At 37.3% G+C, this 24,524-nt stretch overlaps 4 protein-coding genes across 5 annotated transcripts; 1 reads left to right on the forward strand and 3 right to left on the reverse strand.

Annotated features, from left to right (window-relative positions):
- Positions 1-1,020: 1,020 nt before the first annotated feature.
- On the forward strand, positions 1,021-3,627 carry LOC117631043 (pentatricopeptide repeat-containing protein At3g49740). Its single transcript, XM_034363969.1, has one exon. The coding sequence runs from the start codon at positions 1,282-1,284 to the stop codon at positions 3,481-3,483; it is 2,202 nt and encodes a 733-aa protein (XP_034219860.1). The 5' UTR covers positions 1,021-1,281; the 3' UTR covers positions 3,484-3,627.
- Positions 3,628-3,667: 40 nt separating this feature from the next.
- On the reverse strand, positions 3,668-7,535 carry LOC117631045 (squalene epoxidase 3-like). Its single transcript, XM_034363970.1, has 8 exons — positions 6,894-7,535; positions 6,281-6,392; positions 5,950-6,124; positions 5,607-5,775; positions 5,154-5,372; positions 4,667-4,942; positions 4,307-4,585; positions 3,668-4,044 (listed from the first exon to the last, which is right to left on the reverse strand). Exons 1-8 carry the CDS (start codon positions 7,449-7,451, stop codon positions 3,940-3,942), a joined length of 1,893 nt encoding a protein of 630 aa, XP_034219861.1. The 5' UTR covers positions 7,452-7,535; the 3' UTR covers positions 3,668-3,939.
- Positions 7,536-9,455: 1,920 nt separating this feature from the next.
- On the reverse strand, positions 9,456-15,551 carry LOC117631051 (DEAD-box ATP-dependent RNA helicase 16). Of its 2 annotated transcripts, XM_034363979.1 has the most exons (15): positions 15,276-15,551; positions 14,984-15,139; positions 14,791-14,880; positions 14,547-14,675; positions 14,092-14,192; positions 13,778-13,892; positions 12,856-12,987; positions 12,286-12,351; positions 11,967-12,143; positions 11,613-11,708; positions 11,045-11,182; positions 10,687-10,769; positions 10,359-10,396; positions 10,045-10,259; positions 9,456-9,877 (listed from the first exon to the last, which is right to left on the reverse strand). In XM_034363979.1, exons 1-15 carry the CDS (start codon positions 15,462-15,464, stop codon positions 9,791-9,793), a joined length of 1,812 nt encoding a protein of 603 aa, XP_034219870.1. In that variant the 5' UTR covers positions 15,465-15,551; the 3' UTR covers positions 9,456-9,790. The 2 variants fall into 2 exon arrangements, with proteins under 2 accessions (XP_034219870.1, XP_034219871.1); XM_034363980.1 differs by lacking the exon at positions 12,856-12,987 and having other exon boundaries at positions 15,276-15,547.
- A 2,758-nt stretch (positions 15,552-18,309) lies between these two features.
- Positions 18,310-20,095, reverse strand: LOC117631052 (receptor-like protein 44). The gene has a single exon (XM_034363981.1). The coding sequence runs from the start codon at positions 19,559-19,561 to the stop codon at positions 18,734-18,736; it is 828 nt and encodes a 275-aa protein (XP_034219872.1). The 5' UTR covers positions 19,562-20,095; the 3' UTR covers positions 18,310-18,733.
- Between the last annotated feature and the right edge of the window lie 4,429 nt (positions 20,096-24,524).

The raw sequence follows: 24,524 nt of genomic DNA on the forward strand, positions 1-24,524 counted from the left end.
ATTTCAACATATGAATGCTGTGAGTTTAGCATGCTTCAAATGCAGAGTACGTATTCAGTTTTACTTAACTATTTTACAATGGGGGTTAGTATATTCTTAGGATATTTTATGAACCTTTATTTTGTCCACTCACATTTCCAAATGTTTTGCGCCCCCAGGATGTAGCGTGCACAGGAAATCTACCACCGGGCCATCTTGACTTCCGCGCCTTCTTGTTATAAAAATGTTGGTTTGTAAAAAGATTAACCTACCTGTATACTATTAGAACTGCTCTGATATATTGCCCTATAGTGAGAATGGAACTTTTGGCATATATGTTGAAGTGCTGGCAGTTGGTTGTGTAGATATTATTGCTCGTTTTGACATGTGTAATTTTGGGATTGAGCAAATTATAGGGGAGACTCTGCCGAATTTTCGGCAGGAGTCAAGGTCAAAATACAGTTCAAAGGGCAAATAGGTCAATTGTGCCCGACATTCGCCAAGTGTCGGACACGCACAGGGTCCGACTCGAATTTCAAAACGGAATTTAGTTCGGATCCTGTCAAAAAACATATCTCTCGGTCATATATATTCATTGTAATCAAGTACCTATTTAGCATTGAAAGTGTGGCAAGATGAAATATCATAAAATAAAACTTGTTATTACATGTTACCAATGTTATTCTGAAAAGTAATACACTAATGCATATGAAGTCCAAGTATAGCCTTAAATAAGACACAATTTTGCTAAGTAACACAAATAAAAATGAAGTTCTCTCCACGCCTTTTTTTTTTTTTTCTTAACACAAACTATATTGGAGGAGGGGGGATTCGAACGCGAAATCTCGAGCACTTGAATTACAAATTCTTTGCCGAAAAAAAAGGTACATAAATCAGACCAATGAATAGTCATAGTACAACATCCCCTACTCTAATTCAAAAGTAACAAAAACACCTTTTTTAGAAGTACATGCGCTGCCTGAGTAGAATGATTTGGTATACAACTAACAAGGGAACAACTATACCAAAATATTTTGTCAATAGAATTTAGATAGTGACTTGGAGGGTTAGAGATTGGACGGAGTGGAATTTCACCGTTCACCGCTAAAATCCAGAAAAAAGAAAGAACTAATAACTCCGTCGTTTATGCGTACGCCCAATGGCGGGAGCCAACGGTAAAGTTTAAAGTCGAGTCTCAGAGACTCGGAGCTTCTTCTTCAACCAAGGCCTGCACAAACCATAACATTATACCAAACGCCATGACTGGGAAGTTCAGAAAATAAAAAGAAAATCAAATGAGCTATGAAGTTTCACTTCTACAAAGAAACCACAAAGACCATAGCTGAAGTCGCCGGTGCGCAGATCCTCAAACTGAACCAAAGTCTCGCAAAGCTCACTCGCTCCCATTGTTACTCAGAGGCCCTCCAACTTTTCACCCAAATCCTGTCCTCGCAATCCGTAAGACCAGACCACTACACGCTCTCTGCAGCAGTCACGGCCTGTGCTAACTCCTGCGACGTCGTTTTCGGAACCCAACTCCATGCCCACGCCATCCGAACTGGCCTCAAAGCCTACCCTCACGTCGCCAACACGCTGCTCTCGCTCTATGCGAAAGCCGAAGATTTGAATTCTGTGAAATGGGTTTTCGATGAAATTGAAAACCCAGATGTTTATTCCTGGACGACACTGTTGTCGGCATGTACTAAACTGGGGCATGTGGATTATGCATCTGAGCTGTTTGATACAATGCCTGAAAAGCATAATGTGGCGATTTGGAATGCGATGATTACCGGTTGCACAGAGAATGGCTTTGAGGAGGTGGCTATTGGGTTGTTTGGAGAAATGCATAGGATGGGTGTTATGCATGACAATTATAGTTTTGCTAGTGTTTTGAGTTCTTGTGCTTTTGAGGGTTTAGGTTTTGGGAGGCAGGTGCATACGTTAGTGATTAAAACTGGGTTTTTGGGTAGATCTTCTGTTGTTAATGCTCTGCTAACTATGTATTTTAACTGCAGAAGTGTTTTGGAGGCATTTGAGGTTTTTGAAGAAGCAGAAGATGCGGTATATGATCAGATTACTTTCAATGTGATGATAGATGGTTTGGTGAATGTGGGAAGAGATGAAGAGGCTTTGAAGATGTTCAAATTGATGCAAGAGGTATGTCTTAGACCTACTGAACTGACTTTTGTAAGTGTTATGAGCTCCTGTTCAGCTGCAAGAGTTGCCAACCACGTACATGCCCAAGCTATAAAGTTGGGTTTCGAAGCTTTTACTTCTGTGAGCAACGCAGCAATAACCATGTATTCTGGTTGTGGGGATTTGCATGCAGCTTACCTGGTTTTTCTGGTATTGGAAGAGAAGGATCTTATATCATGGAACACCATGATCTCGACTTATTCTCAGGGAAATAGCAGTAAATTGGCCATCTTTATCTACCTACAAATGCAGAGGGCAGCGGTAAAACCAGATGAGTTTACTTTTGGAAGTTTGTTAGCAAGCTCCGAGTTCACTGAGACTGTGCAAGCGGTTCAAGCCCTTGCACAAAAAGATGGGCTTATCCTTAACATTCAAGTTTCAAATGCCTTAGTTTCTGCATATGCTAAGCAGGGTAACATGAATCTGGCCTACCAAGTATTTGAAGATATCAATCACAAAAATTTGATCTCCTGGAATGCTATTATTTCTGGGTTTCTGTTAAATGGATTGGTAAAAGAAGGGTTGCAATTTTCGAAACTGCTAATGTCAGAACACAGGCCAGATGTGTGTACATTAACTAGTATTTTAAGCATTTGTGCAAGCATGTCAGCCTTGAGAGATGGAAAACAAGTTCATGGCTACATTCTCAAATTTGGGTTTTCCCCCCAGATGTGCTTACGTAACGCCCTCATTACAATGTATGCTAAATGCGGGGTTATAGATTGGTCAGTAAGAGTGTTCAATGCGATGCCTCAAAAGGATACAGTCTCCTGGAATTCCCTGATATCAGCTTATGCACAGCATGGGCAAGGAAATGAAGCTGTGCGCTGCTTTGAGGCAATGCAAGACTCCGCTGCAGTCAAACCAGATCAGGCCACCTTCACGGCAGTCCTTTCCGCTTGCAGCCATGCCGGTTTAGTCGTTGATGGTACCCGAATTTTCAATTCCATGATTAATGATTATGGCTTTATGCCTCAAGTAGATCACTTTTCTTGTATAGTTGACCTACTAGGTCGTGCTGGGTATCTTGATGAGGCGGAAACGGTAATAAACAGCAAGCATATTAAAGCACATCCAAATATTTGGTGGACACTAATCAGTTCTTGTGCAGCACATGGTAATTTAAGGCTAGGAAGAACAGTTGCTGGATTTCTCCTTGAAACTGAACAAAATAATCCAACTGTTTATGTGCTTTTGGCAAGTATTTACGCAGCTGCTGGGCAATGGGAAGAAGCAGCTAATGTGAGAGAATTGATGAACAGAACGGGGGTGGCGAAGACACGGGGATGCAGTTGGATTGAGTCATGAAAACATGTTGGAGTGAATATTTTACATAGGCTGGACATGGAAGTTGAGAAAGAGGGATCACAATCTTCTTTTTTCTTTTTCTTTTTCTTCTTTTTCTTTCTGTTTTCTATGGGTCAAAGATTTTGATTAAAATCAGCATAGATATCCACTCTTGATCCAGTGTAATATCTTATCAATAGGCCAATAAAAAATGCAACGAATGTAATACAAATATCTAACATATAGTCGACATAAGATACACATATTTTGAGTTTCACATCACTTGTTCATACATTGAGAGAATGGTCCTAAACCAATAAATAATGATACAATTGGTTACAAAAAATACAAATGGAATTTCCTCTTAATCTATCATTAACAAGAAAGAAGTTGCAGGTATATGCTGGTTTGTCTTGACTTTTGAAAGGCAACAAATCTGAAGCACACCTTGCTCTCTCTCATATCATTTTCTGTAGCTCACTCAACAGGAGGAGCTATATGATAAGCTGGAATAGTAGCCGGAAAGAACATCTGTCTCACTCCTTCTGCCTTGATGATGGGAAATATTATACCTGATGCACTCTGGCAAAAAGAAGAAGTTCTTCATTAAGAATTGGAAAAATTATTTAATTCATGTATACCGTATATACAATGGAGGCAAAAGGCTCTGCTCAGTTGGAAAACAAGGTATCTAACTCTTTTTGAAAGTTTATTTGAAGCTACCATCTCATGAATGGTAGGCAGGATTTTATATATATATATATATTTAAAAAGGCGTGGACGCTAACCATGATTCAACATTCTATAACCAACAAGGAAAATTAAGGTGAAAAGAGAAACCCACCAAAATTAATCTGGCTCCAATCCAAATGCGTTTTGGTGAAGGAAATGGTAGTAGCAAACGGCCAACACCGTATACCGCCACACCAAAAAAATGAAGAACTAAACTCAATGGATGGGGATTTAGACCAGAGAGCAAAGCCACTGGTCCAGTTGAACAGGTACCTCCGAGGCTTAGATAGTCAAAACATGCTTGGCGCATCTCCTTCCTTGCTTCATCAGGGGAGGCAGAGAACACCTTGTATAGGGCACCTGCCAAGGTATTTATTGTAGATGCAACTGGCTGCAAAGACAACACCAAATATCAGTTGAATATGTAATGTGATAATAGCATCTCTAGTACAAGCATCACAACACAGCTTACCTTGCGCAAGGTATAAAAGGATTCTAGGTATTTACACAATGAAGCTGGATCGTGTAGGTTACGCAGTGGCTTAAGAAGATCCCTGAGTACAACAATATCAGACAGTGCCACAGTCATTCCTCCACCAGTTAAAGGATGTCGCATATTGAAAGCATCACCCATCAAAAGGGCTCCTGGAGTTGGCTGTGGATTGGCTGGCATGCTTCTATTCGGCATTGTTCTGATATTTCCTTTATCAACTGCAGAAATGAATGCATCATGAAGTTCAGGTGGAACCTGAAACAGACAATTTCTTCATTAATTCAAACGAGAAGAAAGAAGCAGGTTCAGGCCAAAAAGGGACAAAGAATTAACTGCAAGGCAGGTAATAGATGTTCTTTCCGAAACCAAAGTTTCAAAACAAGACAAGTACCGTCAATAAATTAGGACCTAGCAAAATGTTTCAATATCTGAAATGAAGAACTGTAAATTCAAAAATGACAGGTACCTGTGGAGCCACCACAGTCTTCAAATAGTTGGCCATTTCACCATTGGCAATGGGAGGTAATTTTTGGCCAGGTACATCAACCAGACAGCGGACTTCTGTACTACTGATTGGATAGAACAGGATTGGAGAGGGATCTCCAAGAATTACATGCCCATGATTTGCAAATGGGAGTTCGCAATTTTCCAAGATTAATCCCACAAAACAGGATGGCACTTCTACCTGTTAAAAAGTAGATTGATACCATATTTGTCAATCTAAATGGTATGGAGCAAAAAATTTGGAGACAATTCAAGACAATGGATGTAGTTCAAATAGAAATCTCTGAAGCTAGGAGATGAAAAACCAAACGAGCCAACTGTTTTACCAGAAGCTTTCTTCAAGTGTATCGCTCTATTGCTCTCCTAATCAGACTAAGTAATAGTGCTATTACAGATTTAAAGAAGGCAACTTTACCTGAGGCTTGCAAAGAGAGCGGCGCAGATTTGAGAAACAACCATCACAAACAATTGTAAGAGGAGCATATGCTTTAAGTTCTTGACCATCCTTAGTTTTGTATTGAACCCCCTTAATTGTCCCATTTTCTTCAAGCAGGGATGTTACCGTACCTTGCTCCAGTTGTACACTGAAAAGAAACAATGAACACAAGATAATGTGCGGGGATCAGTAATCTTTTAGCATAAAACAACACTTAGAAAAGCAGAACCTTCATCGAAAAAGTAAAGATAACATAAAACCACACATCATGGAAGGAAGCAAGACAGAATAAACATCCAAATGAGGAGGCAAGAAACATTACTTTGTTAGTTTAGAAGCTTTTTCTCTCATCCTCTGTATGAATCGCCCATTGTGGAAACTTCTTCCTGCCACATCCGAGTGGAACTGTTCCAGAGGATAGGTCAGCCTAGTATTCTTCCCATCCTTAAAAAGAGCATATCCAAGCACTCGCTGAGCATCAATTTCCTCCACACAATCTGAAACCAATGGTCATATATGTTATTGTTGGATTTCGCAACCGAAACCAATACTAAGAGAAGCAGGATATTCAGCACTCAAAGCCACCATCATTGGCATTTCTAGTTCAAATAACATCTAGAGCACAAAACTCAAAAAATAGTAACTTTCATTACCTTCAAGACCCAACTCAATCAATTTCAAGTATCCCCCTGGCTGGAGAAGTTCACCAACAATTCGATCTGGCTCTGTCAAGTCTCTTTCAATCACATGAACACGTCTTCCCTCCTGCAATTAGCAGCAGATAAAGTAAGAGTCTACATTTCTACACAAATACCTTTACAGGAGCTGAATGGTTGTTGATGGGTAAAAAAGGATGTAAATAATTTCCAAAACTCTGTGAAAAACAGAACCATCCCTCCCAATTTTTAGCAAGCCAGCGATTTCATTGCAAGTTATCAACCATACTTAACTAGACCCCTTATCAATCTCCCGTACAAACATTGAACTTTTAAACTCCATTTAATTAATCAATAAAATAACAAATTTATTAACTAAACAATTGCGTCATCAACTTTCAATCAAAGAATATAATAAAACCTGGCATGCCTAATTCAATCAGTTATGCACAACACAAAAAGAAAACACAATAGGCAACCATTTCTTGTAAAACAGAGACAAGTTTTCTGAAGGCAACACGCTACGCATGAAGAAGTTTTCTTCAAACAAACAAAAACCATAAAAAGCTATAAAATTTTACCCCAAAAAAGGAAAATTTTTTTTTATTACCTTGGCAAGGGTATGGGCAAGAGCAGCGCCAGCAACACCGGCGCCGACAATGATGACGTCGGTGCTGGAGCGGTACACCGGCGGGAATTCTCCTTCGTCGGAGCTCTTGACACATTGTTCTGAAACAAGGCTCTTATTCGTGTTGTTCTTGTTCTTCTGTACCTTGCTCCTGTCTTTGGCCATGCCATTACCGTAATTACGGAGACGGAGAACAGATAGAGCAACGAAACCCACGAGGGAGGCAAAGAAGGTCCAGAGAACGTAGGGATCGACCGCCACCATTGCCACCATCTTGGTCCGAATCAAAGAAAAAGACCCAGATGATGAAGAAGAAATGCAGGATTTACTGGTACTAGAGCTTTTGCTCAATTTTTCTGTTGCTGTTGTTGTGGTGGGTTTGTGATTATGGAAGCTTGTAGTAGAAAGGTGAGGTTGATTATTGTTATGGTTATGGAGGAGAAAGGTGACAATGTTGCTGCTTTTGAATCTGAATGTTGTGGGTGAGGATGAAGGAGGAGGATGGTATGGATGTGGGCATGGGGCTTTTTGTAGGAGCATTTTTGGGGAAGTGAAGGCTCATTGTATTGTTATTGATTTATGACTCTGGTTTGGCTTAATTGTCATAGTTACTGTCCAAATAGGCGTGTACCTTCGCAAGAGTAAATAGGGGTGCAATCTAGACTTCTTTCTTGAACTTCTGGCCAAAAAATAAAAAAATTCGTAAGGGACTTGTGGTTCAAGAGGTTAATTAGAATATTTATTTATGCATTTAAGATGTTGGATTCTTTTTTTTCTCGGCATCGTTAATATTCAAAAGAAATTTTAAAAAAAGACTTGTTTAATTGGTTTTTATTTTTTAAAGAAAAAGAACAAAGGCTAAAGTTAATAGAATAGTCCAGAAATTTCCTCAATGGGAAATGAATCAGAGAAAAACAATTGCTCCTTTGAAGTGGGATTAAGTAACGGACAACGTTGTGGCATTGAGAAAGCATGCACGAAAGAAAGTTAGGCAATCCAAGGGAAAGGATTACCATTCATTCAGACTCGAACCAAGAAAGTAGGTCGCTTTCATTATCAAATTGTTCCCATCAGGAAAAGAAAAATGACATACGTGACAGGTGGTAAACAAATTAGGGATTTCAGTAATTTACATCCCAAGTTTATTTTTAGGACACTTCTAGAGGGCATTGTACGTATCGTAGTCCAATGATTCTTATTGATTTTTAATTTGTCAATTCAATTGAAATAAAATGAAAAATAAAATATAACTATATTCAATTATTGAGTATGCATGTGAAATGACATCGCGCCGACTGCACGCAATTGCCATCTATATCGTAACCCTAGAAAGCTATTAGAAGTAAGTTGGACATCAAATGGTCCCGGTAAGAGAAAGAACCACCACTCCACCCAAGTACAAGAACAATCACAAGCATTGTCTGTTGTGCTCAAGCATTTCTTGACAGAAACTAAACGGTGCGTTTTGGTATTAGGTTATTTACGCAAAAGTAATCACATAATATGGAAATCTATATGAGGGGTCCATATATAACACTCTCATTACAGAATTGTTGTGTTTTGAATTGGGCTTTTATTTTGTTTGGTTGAACATTCGACAACAAGTTCAAAACATTTGTAAAACATTCAAAATATCAGAAAATGTCATTGATTAATGCAAGTATTAAGAATTGAAATTATTAATTAAATAAGAATAATATGATAATTTTATATTATATATATACATAATTAAAATCAGATAATAAGTTATATTTTTTATGGAACACAATTATACTTTTTTTTTATTTTTTAAAAAAAAAATTAAAAACCAATTAACACACGAATGGGACAGATTATGATTGGGGGATTCAATTTTATTTGGAGGAGTACAAACAAACCATAAAGAACAATCACAATCTACAAGTGCCATGCACGTGGACACGTGGCTGTTCTAATCAACACTTGTATTGCAGGTGAGGGTTGTAAATGCATACAAGTTATAACCACCACAAAGAAAAAGCTCGTCTCTCTTTCAACATCCATTGTCGACACAGATGGGGGGGTAACCACTCCATGGCCCATGCCCTTTTGTTTTTTTTTAACCAAGCATGCCCCTTGCATGTCGACGTTTGCTTTCTTGACACAATCGATATCTTCGATTACTGGGATAACTGCTCTCAAGCTTTTGGACTTTTCAATCTCAGGTGCTTTACCTGTAGGTACTTTAAGGCTTAGGCTTTGTGATTAAATTCATTAAAAAGTTCATAAAGAAAGTCACCAAATTTCAAACCAAAATATTATCACAATGATGAGCTTCACCTAAAAAATATTATGACAACGAAATCAATTTTCTTTTTCTTTTTTTGGCCACTGAAAGGAGATTCGAACTGAGGAGAATACTCCTAAATACTAGTAATACTGATAGATCACCAGCTAGTTGATGACAATAAAATCAAACTTCAAAACATATTATGACAGTTAATTGGCCCATCATTCAAGTGTGGATGTAAACAGCTAGCAAAGGACGAACAAAGCATCTCACACGCCATTTTTGCAAATGACATGCATGAAATATAGAAAACTTTAAAAAGCTGAAAATAAGTATCGTACAACTTCCAAATTTGACGAAAGTCTCGTCCACGCAGAGATCAGCCTGATATGAACACTTTTGTGTTCCGCGTCTTTGTACCAAACAATTTTGCCTTAAATATCAAAATTACATTTACACAACAAAAGTTGAACCACATGTTCTCCCAAGAGTAGAAAGTTGAACTGCATGTCAAATTGATGGATAGATGTATGAAAGAAAGAGGTATTATCACTATAACTTGATACAAAATTGTGGGAGTTGCTTGCTAGCCGCTGTTTATGCGTATACAGTAATTAAATTAAATGGTATATCAGGTCTTTCTCTTTTTTTGTCTATGGTTGCCATTGCCATCTTTTCCTTCTCGCTTCATCCCGCCTCTACGAGCTCTCTTATGCCCCTGTTATCAGATTATTACAAGATTCATCAGCAACTAATTCCAGTCTCTCTGCGCATTGGCACTCGGAGCAACAAGAGGTTGGGACGACGCTTCGTTGCATGTGTATTAAGTGAAATTGACATAACTTGAAATCATGAAGAGGTTAGGTACAAGAAAATGCAAAGTACCTCAGCAGTGAAAGTCTTGAGGGGGTCCTTATTCTTTTTGGATTTTCTCTTAAATCCATGGCGGCGAGCAGGGTTGGTGTTTCCCATTGCAGCTCTAGCAAGCTTAACAGTCTTGCTGGCTTCTTTAGTTGTTGCGTCCAATAGATAATCAGGCACATCGCGTAGGTGAGGAGCAGGAGGCTTCTTGCTTAGAGCCTTGTCATGTTTCAACAGATCTGCTCAAAATTATAAATTAGTAATTTCTAAATCTTGTAACTTCAAAGGTACAGTGAGCAAGTATAATAGGAGACCCAGTACATTCAACTAAACAATACCTAGGTCTCTTGGATTGACTTCAAAATGAGCCTTCAACCTATACGGATAAAAACAGATTGTTATTAGAAACCAAAAGCTGCAAGTTGTAGGAGAGGTTAGTGCAGAGAAAACATAGGTTGAGAAGCAAAAAACTAAAAAGAACACAAGTAACTGCGCTCAATCAAAGTAACTTTGACTACTGTGTATCTGTGATCCAATCAGCGTAGTAGGCGCTAAAAAATATTTAGCGATATTGATTATTTTCTACAAGCCATGTTCCTAATTTGCAAGAGTGTTGGTGCAAAGGACCTCATGCAGATAAAGAAAGCGACAATAGTATATACTCACTTTTCAGAATTGAGAATTTCATTTCTCAAATCTTGAGCTCGCGATTCTCTGACAGCAATTTTTGTCACACTCTTTGCAACATCCTGTAGAAGTCAGTGCTTATGATCAGGTGATCTTGGGGGCCTTTAACCGTACAATAAACTTCCGCCCAAAGGCAGATCAGGAATCAGAATGATGCAATCAAACAAGGTGATCAAAAAAAGCAAAACAAATCACCAAACAGGAGATCCAAATTCATGGTTAGCTTGACCATAATGGGTCCACTCAGGCGAAAATTAGTGAAGTGATCCATGAAGCCTTTGAAAGGAAAAGACAAGGGGAACCAAATCATGAAAGATAAAAGAGTCAGAAGAATCACCTCAGCTCTATATCTTAAAGACTCCACTGCATTCTTGGTCAGCAAAGGAAATGGAGGAATTGAGTTTGAGTCGTCCTTTTCATCGTCCCCCAAAAAGGATTTTATTTCTTCAAAAATTGTCATCTCATCTGGAGAAACCTGTTAGAAGAAAAAAATATTAGAACGTTAAAATGTTTAACAAGATAAGATCATCATCATAAACATACAGAGGTCTTAAGCAAGACAAAACATTCAGGGATGAACACAAACTTAAAAGCAAAGAATCAAATTTAGAAAATCTACAAACGAACATTTGCAGTTCATATATTATTGCATCACAAATGCACTACCAATAAAGTAACAGCAAAAGCATTTTAGGTTCACTGGAACAGCCTGGTTGTGGTCATATGTTATGGCATCCCAAAGAGCTTGAATACTTCAGAGGGGATGCATGGGGTTATAAGTTATAACAGGGTAGATATTAAATTCAGATTATTGGTCTTCTATTTGAAATTATGCTGAAAAGGGAGATCGTGGGCCGGGCCATGGGGGTGTTAATGCTGTAATGATCATTGATTAACAAACTCACAAGGGAGATAGAAGCACCAGTACTATATGCTCTTCCAGTACGTCCAATTCGATGAACATATCCTTCAGCACTTTGAGGCATATCCAAATTTACAACCTGCAAAAAATAATTAAAAAAACAGACATGGTCAAATGGTATGCTAGCTGAACATGGTATCTCACAAAGTAATATCAGGAAACAGAGAAATTACAAAAAGTGAATTTAGTTCTACCTACGCAAAGCGTCGTTTAAATGCATTGAGTTCAAACAAATCATCTCGGATACATACATGATATCCAAGAACTACCCAGTCAAAATTGAATGTAAAGAATGATAGCTTGAAAAAACATACCAACGAGTATAGTATTGACGTACCGTGTGCACATTTTTGAAGTCAATTCCCCGCACTACTCCAAATTCAGAGTCGGCTTTATGCTTAGCATGCTTTCTAGACTTTTTTGGTTCAATACTACTTTCCCCATTGTCTTCATTCTCTTTTGATTTGCTGGTGTCAGTCGCAATCAAATAATCAAAAAGCCCAGCATTGAATTCCTGTTGGCAAACCAAGGGGGTTAGGATTTTGTGAAATATCATTCTCAAAATGGTAGACTGGGAACTAACTCTAACTCCAATCGATAACAAAGTAAGAAATATGACCAGATTGCAATAGCAATAGATTAGAATATTGACGAACCTCAAGAATGTGGAGACGAGAATTCTGTGGCAACTCGGAATTTAAAACAGCAGATCTAATTCCAAACTGCAAAAATAGAAAATGAAAAAGTAAAAAAGCAGAGAGAGAATAAGTTATGACTATTACGTATAAATCAATGCCCTCCTTCACTCACCAATTAGACCAAAAAATAAAGGGAACAATACACTGTTAAAGGCCCTTAAACTCTGTAGTCAATTAAATATAAAGACATACATCAACTTTCCTTCCCTCCCTTAACAATTAGACCCAGAGAGAGAGAGAGAGAGAGAGAGAGAGAGAGAGAGAGAATGTTAAATACAATTAAATTTTGTAGGCATGTAACTGTAAAGCCAAAAATCAACTTTCCCTCCCTCCCCCTCACTAATTAGGCCAAAAAAAAGAAAGAAAAAGAGAACAAGAAACTGCTAAAGGCACTGAGACTTTGTAACATGTAAACTATAAAAGCATAAATCAACTCTCCCTCCATCTAAAGGATTTTGTCTTTGTGGAAAAAATAATAATAATAAGTTCGCCTATGCAGATACATCTGAAAAAAAAAAATCTATATACCTTTTCCAGAAATAGTTTTAATCTGAATCCCATGTCAATGGTATTAGTAAATATCAGAACTTTTTTCTGGATCAGCTCCAACTTCAAGAGGGAAAGGATGTACAGTAACTTGTCGCGTGCACTGCATGATATCTAAGAAACAATAAAATGAAAAACATAAGTTAATGGACATATGATAGTCTCCTTTCCACCAGAAGTGAATAGGCACATATGAAACCAGATCAATGAAGCACTGAAAAACACACAAAAACCCATAAATATCATTGGTACTTAAAGAGATATAAATCATAAATACAGAGAGGAGGAGAGAATAAAGAACAGAAGATAAAAAATAAACATCAAAATGAAGTCAGACATGATTTAACAATATATATGTTTTTAGCAACACACAATATTTATACCAGGAAAGCTAAGTTAAAGAAAAAGAAATAATAGGCACAAGTTGCAAAGAAAAACATAAGTTGATAGCCATATGATAATCTCATTTCAATCAGAAGTCAATACACAGAAGTATAACCCAATAACATGAAGCATTAAAAAACACACAAAAACCCATAAAGATCACTGTTACATAAAGAGAGATAAATCATAAATAGAGAATGGGGGAGAGAGAATATATAACAGAAAAGAAAGAATAAGCAATAAAATGAAGTCAGACATGGCTTAGAAAAATATAGGTTTCTAGCAATACATTTGATAGTATTTTATACCAGGAAAAGCTAAATTCCCATAGCATTCTTCAGAGACAAGGCAGTAATTTATGCTATTAAAGAAAAGCAACTGATCGGTCATGGCTAACTGAAGGGTTCCTTCTAATTCATGTGGACTGTGTTATAAATTGTACAACACTTTTGGAAAAGATGTTGAAACAACTGACTGTTGTGGATAATTGATTTCCTGTTAAAGGCATCAAAATTCTTACCCAAAACTGCTGAACATTTTTTGGGATGACCTCGTCCTTGATATCTCCCACTTCTGGTAAAGTCAAAATGTAAGAATTATGTAGAATCAGCTTCTTCAGTTTCTCAACATCATCACTGCCAAGTATTATAAAATGCTAGGTGTCAATAGCATATTACAAAGTGAAACCGTAGAGTGAAAAAATAAAGGAAAAAAAAAAATCAACTCTTGAGCCATAAACAGATACACATTTTCACAAAATACATCAATCATTAACATCATTACTCCTAATCTGCAGAAAGTAAAAATGGTGCATACATTATGTAAATAACAAACCTTGAGGTGGCAGACATAAGAAGACATTGACAACGTTTAGGGATGTGAGGTGTTAATGCTTTTATATCTCCCTCATATCCATATGACAACAGAAGATCTGCCTGAAAGAAAATATAGTTCAATGATCTGTCAATGGGATAATTCCAATAATTATTCTTCAAATTTTGACAATGGGAAAAAAGAGAATATCCTAAAAGAGTACATTGCCTAACATCTATTTTAGTTTCGTAATAAGGGCTAACAACCATATATTAGTCTTAAATTCAAAGCATCTATGATTTCAAAAACCATGTGAAAAATGTAATGTATGAATAACAAAATTAGTTGAGGAGCAAATAGTCTTTTAAGGTGAACAAAATTAATAGGAATGCAAGCGATGAATACACATTCCATCAGACTCGACCAAAACTGACAAATATGTTTGTGCCTCTGTTTGTAACTAAATATTCTCTCACCTCATCAAGAACAAGAATTTCTAGTGACTCATCAATAGATGTTGGCTGAAGAACACCATCTGACAAACATTTCTTTACACAAGCTGGAGTGGTAACCAGAATCTCAGGTAACGCCGCCAAAGCTGTGCGCTGCAAGCAATATTGTGGATAAGAAAGAGTCAGCAAATATATAAAATCTCCACTTGCATGTGCGTGCTCGTGCACATTTACATTTCATATAATTGGAAAAGGGAGCTGAACAAACCCAATCAGGTGCAGGCATGCTGCTTGTCAACTGTACAACTTTCAATGGAACTCTACACAATTCAATCAATGAAGAGACCTCTGTATAAACCTGCATATGTGCCACAACCATTCACATTCAATAACCAAACTTAGCAAGAAACCTAAAACGGCATAGAGAATTCGAACCGGGAACAGTTACAAAATGTACAAACCTGCTGAGAAAGTTCTCGAGTAGGGACGAGAACAATCGCACTCGGAGCAAGTTTGTTCTTTGGTTCTAAAGTAAACAACTTCTGAAGCAACGGCAGGAGATAAGCAAAGGTCTTTCCAGACCCAGTCTTTGCCCTGGCCACCACATCCTTACCTTGCTGAAACGCATTCCCAAATGCAAGAAAACAATCAATTAACACAGTTTTCAACATTAAATTTTCTTTTCATTTCCTGCATTTTCTAGGAAGCCAAACAGGTAATAAAAGTAGATTAATTTCGGAAAAGAAAACTAACAAGGATGAGAGGTATGGCGACTTGCTGAATGGGGGTGGGCTTGTCAATTTTCTTCTTGTTTAGGGCACGAATAAGACGACCGTCTAATCCGAGGCTTTCGAACGTCTGCTCCTCTTCGTCTTCGCTTTCAATATCCTTGGGTGGCTTCTCCATAGTTTCAGCCATGGGAGAGTCCGTAGTTTCAGCCATGGGAGAGTCCGAAGCTTCCGAACTTGGAGCTCAAAGCTACAAAGGGTTTAGGGTTTTGATTTTTGGTGCGAACAAAAAACCGAAACGGTTTTGTTTTCTGCTTTTAAAGTTGAGTAGAAATTGAGAGTTGGGCTTGGGAGAATATAGGTCGACTGGACCAATTTCTGAGGACGAAAATTGAGCATTCAGAATCAGAACTTTGAAGTGCTATTGTTTTTGGCCCATTTTATTATTAGGGTTTTAAGTGGTACATCCCCACAACGAATTGCTCTTCACACCCAGGCCCACGTTTTAAAGATTAAACCAACCCGTCAAAGCATGATTCTACAAGGAAAATCTATTCATACCATACGATTTGCTCACTATAATAACATTACAATTTGCTTTAGTGGAGTATGGAGATGTGATGTAATTCATTGATACTACATGTTATTCATTCATATTATAACATATTGATGGATTATATCACATAATCGTATTTCAATATCATACAATAATTTCTCTTACAAAATATGTCGAAAGTTCCATGTACTGCTTAGATGTTACATTGAATTAGAAAAATTATTATGTCATACTGAAACACGACGAGTTACTATAACATTCAAATCATGTTTTATTTATCAATACTATATATACCCTAAAACTATAAAATCCGTTGTTCACCCTTAAAATCCATACAAACCCTAGTACACTAGTGCATTGAAGTAATTGAAGTTACACAGCCAAATTATATTTTGTATAATTTGTATCCATCTACATATACTTTACATAATTAACATCCCTTTACAGTTAATTCATATAAATTGTGGTCCAAGGCAAGCCACCAGTCCTGCTTTTCACCAAAGCACAGAGCTTGAAGTTGCAGCAATAATATTGATTATTGAAGGGAAAAAACACAGCCCTTGTGACTCACTGGACCAACTGCGGAGGACTGAGCCACTCAGCTGTTTTATAAGTAACGACAATTTATCAAGTTGGGTTCAGAAAATTACTCAATTACACAGCATGAATTGGGAAGGAGATGAGAGGGAGGGGGGGCATGGGCCCCAATCCCATGATGAAATGCATGCCATTCTCGGAGGGACCCCATTAATGAGAGGAATGAAAGCTCATTTGACCATCTTTGCTTTCGGTGTGACTTGAAAATAAAGGGAAAATTGAAATTTGATATCACAGCCGTTGGATTAGGTATAGTGTTGATTAGACACAGACAAGTCTAGGGCCTAGTGTTGATGAATATGACATACATTTTGCTGATCCTTGGTGACAAAATTCCATCATTTGTGTCTCGGATCTTTGTCTAATTCGGTTGAGCTAATCAAGTTTTATATGTTGTTTTCTTCTATTTCCCGTGTTATTGGAACAGGGTTTTTAATTTGAAAAATATTTTGCATTTCCTGCCGTTCACAATTTGATACGTCTAGATTGGTCAAAAGAAATAACTCTTTTCAATATTGTATTGCTTTAACTTTATGTACATTTCCCTTTCTTAATTCTTGTAATTGGACCAAAAACATAGTCTTCTTGCAGTTATTGGTTTTTTTTATTTTTTATACCAAAGTTAGAAATAGAGGGGATTTTCTCACATACACTATCAAAGTGCTATGAGTCTGCAAGTAAAGACCATTTTCCCGTTAACCCTCTTGTAGGAATTTTGATAAGTGATAATTGATGCACAATGCAGGCTACAATTGGACGTGGAGTTTGTTTCGCTCTTCTTTTTTGGTTCTTTTTTTTCCTCTCAAATTGTATCATATTTATTGCTCAAATTGTATCATATTTATTGCTTAAGATTAGGTTCACGTTACCACTAACCCACCCATGAAAAAAATTCATGGTTTGTAAAGAATCTAGAGGCTTTGCACACAGACACATGCAAAGCATCGATAAAAAACAAATCTAAGAGTATCTTAATGTCACTAATTAGAAGTTTAAACCAAGGAAAGCAAAGTTAAATCCTAGAGGGTTTTAAAAACCCAAGCTAGGAGCCTAGACCCACCACGTTTACCAAAACAAATAAAAATATCCACACAAAGATTAAAAAAAATTAAAAATTGACAGGATAGGGACGAAAAGGGCTGGAGCTTACATCATATAACCCACAAACCACAATAATGGGAACCACACAAATTTACATGTTATCTAATCATCAATACAATACAAGGTGGGAAAAATATTGCTAAAAGCTTGGCATGGCACAGTGAATTATTGTTAAAATTTCAGTGTGGCCAAGTCTTTTATTATTATTTTATATAAACGATATTGGAAGAGGGGGGAATTAAATTGAAGCCTTCGAATGCATAAGTAAATATTCTTAACTACTTTAAGTTACAAACTTATTGCTTCTCCCGGTCTTTTATTTGTTTAATCCTTAATTAAACTCCCAAATTTTTTTATGCTTTTGTAAACTTGTACAGTAATGGCAGACTAGCAGAGAAGAAAGCAAACATAAAACTCAAACCCCAAGTAGAATAAGGAGCAAGGGTTGCACAGAATGTTGGGCTAGGCAGAGCAAATCCTCACCACATTTAAAGCCTTGAGAGGCTCAGAAGTCGACAATTTCCATACCATGTGGTTCTGTTGGTCTCCTACCAGCTCACTATAGCCAAGCACAAGAAGCTCCAAGAGCCAAGTGAAAATCCATTATATATATTTACAAAAGCTCTCTCACCAGATGATGATTTAGTATATTTTAGCTCACTGCCAGACAAAATTGCACGGTGCAGCTCTTGACCCAACACACAATTCCAATTTCTCAACCTGCCCTACTTACTGCCCCACAAACCCACAGAGAGAGAGAGAGAGAGAGAGAGAGAGAGAGAGAGAGAGATTGGGGATTGCAAGCAACACAGATAAAAGAAAAATGCATTATATATCAGTTACAATTATACACCATTGAGACTTGAAAGGGAAGAAAAATAATAGAGGCTGCTGCTGCACTATTTGATTGACTGAAACTGAAACATGGTGTTTTTGTTGAATTGGGTTTTTATACATTGTTGGATTGATGAGAAAGTTATAGAGAGAATCAAAAGCATAAAAAAGAAAGAAAAGACCCCCAAAATGGTTAAGAGAAAAACCAAACTAAACCCAAAAAAGAAAATAAGAAACAAAAGTTCCCTCATCAGTAAAAGACAGCCAAAAATTCCAAAAGCACAATACTGCCCACCTTGGACTGAAATCTCAAGCTCTCAATAATAAAAATTCCAAAAATACCTGAAATTTTAGCTCAAGCTTATAATTGGGGGATTAGATTAGGCTCTTGTCTCTCAATAATCAGGCATGAGGTGGCTGACCTTGCCCTCTTCAAGAGCCATCTTGCGCTCTGTAATTTTCAACCATATGCACACACCAGTGAAACTAAGCACCAAACTCGCAAACCCACTTCCCAATCCGATCCCAACAATGGCCAAAACCGAAAGCCCTTTGCTTTTCAGAGGGGCCAAAGGGTACCCATAAAGCTCCTTGTTGCCATCGAACGACGTGGCATTAAACCTCGGCAAATTCCCACTCCGATTTCCCAAAGAAACCGGTATCGGCCCCGAAAGCTTGTTGTTTGAGACGTCGAAAGCCGAAAGCCGGACAAGAAGGCCCAATTGCTGAGGGATCGTTCCGGTGAGTAAGTTGTCGTGGAGATCGATGACGTTGAGATAGGCGCACAATGTGAGCTGCGGCGGGATTGGGCCCTGCAACCGATTGGAGGAGAGGTTCAGGACGGCGAGGTTGACCAAGTACTGGAGGTCCGATGGGATTGGGCCGGTGAGGAAGTTGGAGGAGAGGTCGAGGGCTTGGAGGTTGGTGCAGTTGGCCAAAAACGGCGAGATTGAGCCGCGCAGAGCGAGGTTCGTGAGGGAGAGCTTGTAGATTCTGCCATTGTTGCAGGTGGCGCCTTGGAGGTAGGAGGTGAAGCCGCTACATGGGTTTGCGAAGGTGGTTTTGGTCCAGTTCTGGAGGGACTTTGTTGCGTCTTGTATGGATTGGCTTAGGTGGGTCAGGCAAGCCTCGTCGCTTGGATCTGATGAGGTGGGCCGGAAAACGGCGCCGTTTAGAACGGTTATGAATATCAGAGCACAAGCAGTCTTAGCAGCAGCACCCATCTAGAGTGGAAAATTAGCAAAAATTACAATAATAGTTTGTACCCCTTCGTTAATTTTTGAAGTTTGGGATTTTGGGTTGTGGAAAAAATAGAAACTTTGTTTGCCCTTTTGTTGATTTTGGATGAAGAAGGTTTGGGATTTTGGGTTCTGGAGACTATGGAGAGGAAAGTGAGACACAGGGAGAGGGAGAGAGATTGGTACCAAATGGTACCTTGTGGGTGTGATTATTTTTGGGTTTTATTTTCTTATGTTATAAAAGGGTACAGTTTAGGAACAAAATATAAGAAAGAAAAAGAGGGAGATGTTGGTGTTATTGAATCCTGTTATATTCTGTTATGGAAGCGCAGATTAGAAATGTATACAAAATAAATTATATAAAAAATAGAGAGAGAAAGCTGAGGAACTGTTTTTCAATTCTGTGTTTGTGTTGGAGGAGAGAGAGAGAGAGAGAGAGGGAGGGAGGGGAAGAAGAGAGAGTGAGAGTGGGAGGCACTAAGTTGGACTGATGGCAATTGGTGAAAATTATTAAGTGTTTGACACGAGGGAGGACTGGGGATGGTGGGCCAGTGGCCTGGGGCTGTGGGGGCGGTGAACCCTGCACATATGAGGGCGTTAAGACAGTGACAATACGCAGGGGTTTTTTGGTCATTTCGAGAGTTTGAATTCCAGGGAAGCAGCAGGGGCATTTTGGTGGTGCCGTTGTGTATTGCATTGGCAATTTGGCAACGATTGATGGTTGACACGGTCGATGAAAGAAAATGAGAGATGATGATTGATGAGATTTTGAACGAGGAAAAAGATAGTTTTTTTTTTTTTTTTTTTTTTTTTTTTTGGGGGTTGGGGGGGATGGTGCAGAAATTCAATGTTCTCATTCATTGTTATAGGTTTTTCTGACCGTAGGATCTTGTATATTATGTTATCAATCATCATCATTGACCCTGCATCATATATGGAGCTAGGACTGTCCCTCAGCCACTTAATATGCCTATATGCTTCATCTGCAACTGCAACACCATAGGTCTTGCAAAGTCTAGTACAAATCTTACCTATTGATTGAAAAAGACAAAAATAATGGCAAGACTTATTAATTAGCATTACAAAAGGAAATAGTTATTTCCACTTCAACATTAGCTTCTCGTACTCTTTAGCGCACTCAAAATTTTTAACAGTACGCCTTTGTGTCAACAAAATTGAATATCGATCATAATGAACTGACAATATAATTTGATATGAAGATGAGAATTTAATCCAACTAAACTCCCTCCTAAATGACGTGACTAAATCCACTTTGAATTTCATTTATTTTTAACAAGTAACTTACTGATATAAGAATTTTTCTGCTATATACTGTTGTATGAGATACATCACATATCCAACAGTTGAAAGATTGGTTGTATGCAATACAATGTATGATTACCATTTTATAGGAAGGGTGTACCAGTCACATCCAACAGTTGAAAGATTGGTTGTATGCAATACAATGTATGGTAGAATTTTTCATTTACGCAAATACTAACACATCACTTCATGAACGAATTTGGTAAGCAGATGTTGAAATTTGAATTTCAAGATTGTTCTTTAATTTGAAATTTTAAGAAGGGTTTAAATGAGAGAGAGAGAGAGAGAGAGAGAGAGAGAGAGAGAGAGAGAGAGAGAGAGAGAGAGAGTTTTTATTTTTTATTTGGGCTAAGGATAGGGGAATTTTCATTGATAACCATGTTCAATTACATAGAATTGAAATCCATAAAACATCCCCTAAACATGGAGGGATCCAAGTCCAACCAAATCTATGAAACTCAACCATAAACAATGAGCCAAAAAATACAATTAAACTCAGCTCACTATAAGCCATAAAGATAAAGAAAATTCAATGTGTAAAATTAGTACGATATAAGAACTCAACAAACGCCAAACAACGTCACTACTTTGAAAAAAAAAAAAGCGCTCCAAACAGAGAGTTGAGAAGTGAAATTGTTATCTCCTTTTTCTTCCTTAAGAGAAGACCTTTGCTTGTAAGTTGTACCTAAGAAAAGCGCACTAGAAAGTAATCTCAAATCCAAGTTCTCTTGTCATGCTTGGTCTTAATTATTAATCATTATTATTTGTGGTTGTGACTTGTGAGGTACACTACTTATACTCAAAACGTTTCCCTTTTGAGTGTGCCATCAAAATCGCATTTTCTGGGCAATAAGGCTAAAAGTCACTTTTGATCCATGTAATTTGTCTCTTTTGCACTTTTCGTTCATTTGACAACGTGAATAAATTGACGAAATTCCTTAATTTTCCGTAAATTGCAACAATCATGAAACTACAATGGCAAAAGTGACCGAATTGAAACTACATGGATCATAAGTGACCTTTTACCTTTAAAATAAAATGTGCTTGGAAAAGTCTACGACGGAATCTGTATGTGAGATTACATGTGTAATTTTTTGTTACTTTTGAAATGGAAGTGTTAGAAATTTAAAATTTGAAAAATAGATAAATAAATTCAAGATAACACAAAGGTAGTGCGGTTTGTCCTAATCAGTACTGATTGCTTTTCATACTTTTTAAGATATGGTCAAACTTAGAGACTCCATGCTTGACACAAAAGCAACGCAAAATCTTCATGTTTAGGCGATGTTTGAAGAACTGGATGGTATTCACCAAGTAGTTTTTTTTGCGTACAATACTGGGACTTCTCATCAATATAAAATATTTATATTATTCGAATGGGTGGAATCTCACATGGGTTTTAAAACTTTACAATAATTCCTTTGATGATTCAAAGTTACATGTTTTTAGGTGTTTATTTGTCACAATTAATTTTGAGCATAACCACAATATCAATACAGAAAATATAAAATTTATTTCTCGGTATCAACCTAAAATATACAACGTAAAAGTCATATAATTCAAGCGATTAAAAATAATATTTTTTGTTCGAATCCCTTCTCTAATATCACTTGTATAAAAAAAATAATCCAACCTAACAGATGCAAGTGCTCCAAACCTAGAATCCATCCAAATTGCTTTTGTACACACTCTCTCTCTCTCTCTCAAATTTCCATGAAGTATTGCTTCTTTTCAACTCATTCTCTCCCTACTCTCGGTTATTATCTTAATTATTGGTTGACATATTTTCTTCACTATTATAATATATCCAATAACAAATTAAAGGGCCGTCCTTATTATTTAATGTAATTTTGAAGGATGGATATGACATCAAGAAATACGTGAGCTAACCAACCAAATTATCCACCTCACAATAAGGATGATAAAGCTTTGGTTTTTCTTCCTTCATGAGCTGGAGACAATGATTAAGTGAACCATTTAATCTTAACACGACTACAGCCTATACCTACCCCACACACGCTAAAAACAAATTAAACTGACCTTCAAGAGACTACCAATAGCATTTATTTTTTGCAATTTTTGTACACGTGCATTTGTTTGTGGCAAACTGAACACTGGTGTAGATAATTTCGTTTTTTCTTCTTCATAAATTACATCATTATTCTATGTTTGAGAAATTTGTAAATAGTTTTATTTGTTTATTTATATTTAGAGTAATTTATTTCTGTCAAGAATTGTATGATGGTTAGAAATTGGATTTTCTTCCACAAGATCATGGGTTTTCTTCAGGGTCATAATTTTATGTAGAAACTGTTTCCCTCCTTATTTGAAAAGAGGCATTCCTACTTCCTGCAAATCAAAGTTTGATAAATATGCAAAAATAATTCATCAATAACACAAAAAGAAGAATCTTAACACGCAAAATTCATCAATAATAGGAAATTAGTAGCTCCTACTTTTAAGAAAGGAGACAAGTATTTTCTATTTTATATTCTATAATTACTATTACTAACGGAGAAAAGAAAGCTCAATAATATTTTTAGTTAAAGAAGAAGTTTGTAGTAATTCACTTTTTCATTGTGTATACTTAACCTTACATTTAGACGAAGGAATTGCAAATTTCTTAAGATGTTGATACCCAAATTTTTTTAGCAAAACCAAGTTCATTGAAAGCGTAATATAAAAAATGGTCGGAATATAAACACTTTAGCAGTCAAACCATTTTAAGCCATTACAAGCACATACAAAGGCATCTTAAGAGCCAACTAAGCAATCTAAGAGCCACATGAATCTAAACAAAGTGCTCAATAGGACTTACCTATTCCTCGAGAGTGCCAAGTGCTATCTTAATGGAAAACATGTTCCCACTTGTAATAAACATCACTAGCATGATATTTTTTTATTACCCAATTCAATTGGGAGTGTCTTCAACATGAGAGTTTTTCTATTATTTTCTGTCAGGTTTTTGATTTATTTGTTCTTTTTTACTAAGATCCGTATTGCATGCAGGGACGGACCCATAAATCTTATCTCGTAGGGTCATAGTGCAATGGAGGAGTTGGGGCTTAAAGGCTTGGTGGGGGAGAGGGTTAAAGGTTTGTTAGGGGGTGAAGATTAGGGATTTAGGTTTGAGGGTTTAGGAAATGGGGGTTTAGGAGTTCTGAGGGTCTGTTTCTTTTTGGTCGAAGAGGAGGGTCTGTTCCAACATTACAATATTTTTTTAAATTTATTTATAAAAGACCTGGACCAAAACGACGTCGTTTTGGCCAGGTCTTTTTATATAAAAAAAAAATTTTGTTGCTATTGGTCCAAAACGATGGCTTTTTGGCCAGCGCATTTTAAAAAAAATTCGTTGGGCTGATCCAAAACAAAGCCGTTTTGGCCAGTCAGTTTAAAAAAAAAGAAAAAGAAAGAAGTTGGGCCAAAACAACGCCGTTGTGGTCAGCTTCTTTTAAAAAAGAAAAACAGAACCCCTGTTCAACTTCTTCTTCCTCAGATCTGCAGCCTCCTCCTTCAGCCATTCATAAGGTCACACATCCATTCAAAGAGACCTTCTACCTTGCTTTCATGGAGTCCATAGGGTTGTTTGACCCCATTGTTGCATGTACGTCAGCATATACCTATG

This window comes from Prunus dulcis, chromosome 6, assembly GCF_902201215.1.
Source record: "Prunus dulcis chromosome 6, ALMONDv2, whole genome shotgun sequence".
Taxonomy (NCBI): Eukaryota; Viridiplantae; Streptophyta; class Magnoliopsida; order Rosales; family Rosaceae; genus Prunus; species Prunus dulcis.